At 48.4% G+C, this 6,158-nt stretch overlaps 1 protein-coding gene across 1 annotated transcript in view; it reads right to left on the bottom strand.

The window, feature by feature from the left end:
- The window catches only part of KMT2D (lysine (K)-specific methyltransferase 2D), a 48,001-nt gene that overhangs the window by 17,485 nt on the left and 24,358 nt on the right, over nucleotides 1-6,158 (bottom strand). Inside the window, exons 46-52 of the mRNA XM_006902497.1 lie at nucleotides 5,977-6,107; nucleotides 5,249-5,381; nucleotides 5,043-5,170; nucleotides 3,712-4,852; nucleotides 2,004-2,140; nucleotides 1,774-1,904; nucleotides 6-93 (exon numbers count right to left, since the gene is read on the bottom strand). Coding sequence (XP_006902559.1) covers nucleotides 6-93; nucleotides 1,774-1,904; nucleotides 2,004-2,140; nucleotides 3,712-4,852; nucleotides 5,043-5,170; nucleotides 5,249-5,381; nucleotides 5,977-6,107 — 1,889 coding nt within the window. The remainder of the gene's footprint in view (nucleotides 1-5; nucleotides 94-1,773; nucleotides 1,905-2,003; nucleotides 2,141-3,711; nucleotides 4,853-5,042; nucleotides 5,171-5,248; nucleotides 5,382-5,976; nucleotides 6,108-6,158) is intronic.

The following is a 6,158-nucleotide window of genomic DNA, read 5'->3' as shown; positions in this document are numbered from 1 at the left end:
TGCACAAACTGCTTGCTGTAGGGGGTGTTGGTCTCGCCTGTGAAGGTGCTCTGATAGGCCTTGGACATGCTGGTGCTGTTCAGGGTGTGAGGCCTGGGAGGTGATATAGTCCATGACAAGACAGCTCTCCCTCAGACAAAGGTGAACTACCCACCTCCTCCCTGGGATGTGACACACCAGTAGTTCCAGCAGGCAAGCATTAATGTGCTGCCTTGGGAAATGTGTGGAGGCATCAGAGTCTGCTTTGGTAAAGCACCAACTAGCTACAAGGACCCCTCCAGCACCCTAGGGGGCACAGAGAGCCCAGAGAGGAGTGGGCAGCACAATTCCCCTACACTGAGCCTGCTCTCTTACCTCCCTGCCATCTACTATCCATCTACCAAGCTGTGCTCAAAGCCATGCTCCTCAGGAGAGTTCCTCCCTAAGCAGCCTAGGCCTGGAGCTTAGGCTGACAGTTTGGTCAAATGTCTTAAGTCCTATCTCCTCCACATAATGGAAGCTCTACGGACAGGGGTTTGATATGAGGTTGGCTATAAAATTTACCACCTAAAGGTGGTATCTTTTCCTTTCCCCAGACTATCCTCTTCATTGGCATGATATCTGACTCTGTGCTGATGGCTCAGTGCAAGGGAATAACTGCTGCCTGGTGGGTGCCTTTTCACCACCCAGGGCATCAGCCAAATCCTGACCCATCCCAGAACAGTGGTTTTCAAACATTTTGGGTTCTTTTCTATTTAGCAGAAATCTTTGCAGATTATTTTTTGAGGGTGTGTGTGTGTGTGTGTGTTTCCTTTCTCTTTGACAAAATAAACTAGATGAAAAATTAGGAGCTCCTAAGATTGAGTCCAATTTTGGGGAAAAGGATTAAGGAATGGGGAAGGCTAAGTTCTGCCCATGCAGTCTATGTGTTCCAGCACTTTCTGAAACACATACACTCACAGTTTGAAAACCACTGTTGTAGAGCATCAAGGACAGGGGCTGACTAGGGGTAGAGCTTATGACGCTCTGTGACAGCTCGAGGAGCACTCAAAGGCTTTTAAGAGAGCTCTGCTACCACGGACTCTGCCTCCCTCTACCCAGAGAACAAGGCCAGGCTGCCGTGGAACACAGAATGACCGGTGAGCCACAGTCAAGAGGCAAGGTTCTGGTCCCAGCTGTGTGACTTTGGTCTAGTCACTTAACCTTTCTGGGTCTGTTTTCTCAGCTGTAAAATGGGGGTTCATACCACCTGCCCTACCTACCTCATAAGGTTGTTGTGAGGATCAAATGAGATAATGGATGTGAAAACGCTTTGAAAAAAAAAGTATAAAGTGCTATACAAATGCAAGGTTTTATTATTTTCCTATCATAATTCTAATTTATTCCTTTAATACCAACTCAACACAGTCTGGGGATGGGAAGGTGACCCTATCACTCTTGGGGCACCTGTGGTTTAGGAGAATCATAGGCCCCCCTAGAAGCAAAAGAGGAAAGGAAAGAGGTGACTGGGTCCCTTACACGTTTCATAAAATTTTACCACCATCTACACAGAACCTCCCCAACACACTTTCCCAGGATTTCTAGATTCCAACTCTCTCTAATACACCCAAGTAGTGTAGGTGAGGAGGAAAGGGTTACCCTCGTGCTATACATGTGCACCCTCTAATCAGGAAGCCTAAGAATAAATCCAGTCTCTACAAGGAAACTCTGAACTGGGTACCCCAAACCCTCCTAATGTGGCTGGCAGGGCTTTACCAATGCCCACATCTCTTGGCCTCAGCCCCACAAGCTCACCGTTTGTAGTGTGTGAGAATTTTAGGTTCTGATCGGGCACAGCCTGTGGGGTTGATCATGAGTGGTAGCTCCATCAGAGGGTGACGACCATAGCGGAATAAATAGTTTTGACAGTTCTCCACACCAGGCAGCTGTGGACACAAGATGAACTCACCTTAGCCTGAGCTCTTTTAGGACAGGGCTAAAGCTCTCAGTATCCCACCAGCCCCTGCCTCCAGCCCTTTCCTTACTGATTCAGCTATGCGAAGCACCGCATGCACCGTCAGCCCGAAGAGCTCTTCTCCTTTCAGGTACTCAGGGAAGAGCCGCAGCATGTCAGCCTCTTTTCTCATGGCAGCTACAGGCTCAATGATGCGATTCCACACAGCTAAGAGGCAGAGAGATAGAAGACCCCTCAGAGGCAAATTCTGCTCACTGACCTCTAGTCCTTGAAGTCTAGAGTTTTCATGTCTCCCTGTCCTGGAAGGGACTCTTCAGGACTCCTTTCTTTACTTTCTAATTCTACTCTCCCTAAACAAGTCAGGAGGCTTTAAACTCTGGAGGGGCCCCTGAGCACCTTGGGATACACAAAGCAACATGAATCCCAGGGCTCAAGAGACTGTGCATAGGCCTGGTTCCTTGTTGAAGGCCAGCAGAACAAGAATGCTTCAGAGTTGGGAAGACTTGAGTTCAATCAGGTTCCACAGACTTACCATGGAACTTTAAGTCAAATACTTCATCAGTCTCTAATACAGGTTCTTTTCTATATGCTGGGTATAATAACAACAACAGTACTTACCTCATATGACCAGATGGATAAAAGAATCTGTATGTTTTACTTAGATGACTTTGTGGCATATAATATATGCTCAATAAACACTACTCTTACTGGTTATTTTTATCATTAAAACTGAAATTAAGATGGAAAGTGTAATTTTGTCCACAGAAAAGCAACAGGATGGAACTGATTAAGATCAGGTTGGGAATGGGACTGACATCAGGATTGGGATTGGGGTAAGACTAACAAAAACTGGATAAATTATGTATACTGCCTTGAAACAGATGAGGGAGAGAACAATTTAAAAGCGATATATGATAGGGTATTATGGTTATCACAGGAGTCCAGAATTAAGGTTGCATAGTGGAGTGTACTCGGGGTGATGGGGGAGGTGCGGAGGGACTGTATACCAATGAAAGAATTTTACTTTTCAAAGAGAGGAGTGAACTGGGGGGGAGGGCTGGGCAGGGAGAAGGGTGAAATAATGAATGAATGGAAATCCAAAATCTCTGTAAATGTTCATTAAAATTAAGAAAATTTATAAAAACAAAAACAAAGATCAAGTTGGGTGAATCAGATAGGGTCTCAGAACTGTATTGTTGGGACCTATGGTGGACAGAAAAAGGAACCAGAATATATAACAAAGAAAACGTTTTCAACTACAGGGGTATATTTGAGACCCAAAGGTTTGACTCCACTCACTTGCTCTGAGAGAAAGATTTATAGCCTCGTCAATGTGATAAAAAGTTGCTATGAGCTAGAACTAAGGGTAATGGATTTGGTTTTTGGTTTAAGAGAGGCCAAGACGTCCCTGGATCGAGGAAGCAGTGAGGTGTTTGGCTGCTAACAGAAAGGCTGATTCTGAGTCCAACCTCTGGGCTGATGACCCACTTCTGAAAAACCAACCCTTTGAAAACTCTTGAAAGGAGTTTTACTTTGGCACATACAGGTTCACCAGGAATCAGATATGGTGCCAAGGCACTTAACTGGCTTGGCTCTCCGCCCCCCTTTTCTTAAAAAAGAGAAGTTTAAACATTTGCTCTGAAGAAAGCCCTCTCCACCTAAGTACAGGGAGGGATTACCCACATGGAAGTCTGGCATGCTTTATCAATTTTATGAAAGTTGACTATGGGAGAAACTTGCCCAATACCATGTTTCCATCTCAAAAACCCAATGCTCACCCTGGGGGGAGGCGTCAGTGAACACCAGGTCCTCCAAGCCCTGCTCCATGACTTTGATTACAAATTCTGGTCGCCCATTGTTCTCGCCGATGGAGCAGCGATAGCAGCAACGCCGGTTGTTGGTGCGGAGGCTCCAGTAGATGCGAGTGGCCTCGTAGCCCACAGGATAGAGGGCTGTGGCACTATGGAAGTCAGCCATCTGGTGAGGGAGCAGCTGTCCAATGGCATGGAACACAAGGCCACCCACACGGAACATGTGCAATCGCTCTCCCCGCTGGATGATACTAGCAATTTGCTTCACTTCGTCCCGTTCAGTATAGACCCGTCGGAAGACAGCAAAAGAGCTCAGCTCCTGTTCACAAGGCCCTTTGATCTTATGCATTGGGCACAGCATGGTCTTGTCCTTGAAGAACATGCACTTGGCGCGGATGGCGCAGGCAAAATGGTAGACGTTAGGGCAACGCATGCGATTGCAGCTGCTGGTGGCACCAGTACGCTGGCACAGGGAACACTTGGTTAGCAGTCCACGGTGCAGAGCAACCTCCACGTTCATTAGTGCCCCACCCTGGGTTTCATACACCTCTGTGGACCACAAGGCACAGTTGAGGTGCACCCACAGGTCTAGGTCCAGGTTCAGCAGACGGGCAGGCCCATCAGTGGCCCCATCCCCTTCCTCATGACAGAAGCAGCAACGACGCATGTCTCGAGGCACCTTGTCAGGTCGAAGGGCTGTGCCAAGCTGCTCCATGAACTCTGCAACTTCCCGCTCATCTTCCTCCCGCCCACTGGCCTTTTGGATGGTCAACAGCAGCCGCAGCCGTTTCCAGCGTACCCCTTTCCATTTTTTGAGGTGAGGGGGGCATGAATCCTCCCCTTCCTCTGAGGGCCGGGCTCGGGACTTGGGCCGGGCTGACTCAGGGGATGAAGCCAGTGGCAGAGGAGAAGGGACTGGTGGCTCAGCCGAGGGTTCGGCCGGGAGTTCAACCAGGGATTCAGCAGGGGGGCTGGCAGGAGAGGGGGCTAAGGGGGAGGGAGGTGGAGAAGGTTCTTCAGGAGGTGGGGCTGAGAGCTGTCGCACGTCCAGATTGGAGACACTGTAAGTGTAGCTGTGCTGGGTGGATGGCTCTGGGGCAGAGCTCTCCTAGGGGAGGGTGCCCTGTATAGTTAGTGTCCATGCCTCACCTAACTGGCCCCTCCCATGGGCAGGCAGGACACTAGCCCTCTCCACACCTCCCAGGCCAGATTCCACTCTCCCTAAAGTCCCCTGCTTTCTCTGTCCAAGTCAACACCTTTTTCCTAACACGCACCCTCCTTTTCTGTCCCAGACCCACCTGTTTTAGGAGGCTCAAGATGTCTAACTGGCTCTTGAGGGTATAGCCAGGGAGGACTGCATCAAACTGTTTTAGCCAATCAGGGCCAGCTTCTGGGTTCTTGCTTCCCACAACTTTCTCTTTCCCACCTACAGAAAGGAAGGACTCAGAGCCTCCTACCAGCACCATTCCCCTCAAGTCCCAAGGGCTTTTTCTGTCACACTCACCAGGGCCCTCAGCTTCCCCCTTCTTAGGCTCAATGCCAGTCCGTGCAGGGCTCTCTGGGAAGAGCACTTCATATGAGTTAGGAATCTTCATGCTTAGCAGCTCTGCCACTGCCACCATCACACCGTTCAGGTTCTAAAAGGGCAGGGAGGGGATAGTGGGTCATGTCAGCAGAACGTCTGGCAAGAGTATGACCCCAGCTTGGTGAAGATAAGGAAACTCAAAACACAACTCTCTAAGCAATTAGTTGTGTTGCCCTCACACTCACAGAAAAGGATTTATGTCTAAACAGTGAAGGAAACGATGCTCACTACTCCATGATTCACAATACACGTTAGCAAATGAAAGGATCTGAGAAGTTGTGCACAAGAAATCCCCTTTTTCATCCCATTTAGACTATGTTTTCAATTTTGTCTAGCCCCAAAATCAATCTTAATATAAAAATAGCAGAGTTCCACCAAACATGACAAGGCGGTGCTGTCTTGCAGCATTTGTTGCACTGGACACACACACCTACTAACTTGGGTTTTTACAACATTAGACTATAAGCTCCTTAAGGAAGAGGCCATGCTTCATTTCTCTGAGGACCCAGAACTCCCCCACAGTAGGTACCCTGTATGAGGTTTTTTTTCTGTATGAGTTTTTAGATGAACAAATATTTTTTATCTAAATGAACTCCAGAGACTGCCCTCTGGGTTTTCTTGGCCTTGGAGGTATCCCTCGGACAAACCTTGGCTGCAGCAGCAGACACTGTCAGCATGACTGACACCTCACTTCCTTTGCCCTTTTCCCAAGTTGTTGTAGGCAGCTTCCCTTGGGCCTCTAGGTCCAGGGTCCCAAAAGGTTTCATTTCTGGGAAGACTGAATGATAGAGAGACCTGTATGAGGTCCAGCCACCTCATTTTCCCAGCC

This window comes from Elephantulus edwardii, unplaced genomic scaffold, assembly GCF_000299155.1.
Source record: "Elephantulus edwardii isolate Elephantulus edwardi_28Jun2011 unplaced genomic scaffold, EleEdw1.0 scaffold00418, whole genome shotgun sequence".
NCBI classification, from domain to species: domain Eukaryota; kingdom Metazoa; phylum Chordata; class Mammalia; order Macroscelidea; family Macroscelididae; genus Elephantulus; species Elephantulus edwardii.
Note: the sequence above shows the minus strand (reverse complement) of the source record. Positions and strands in the feature narration are given on the sequence as shown.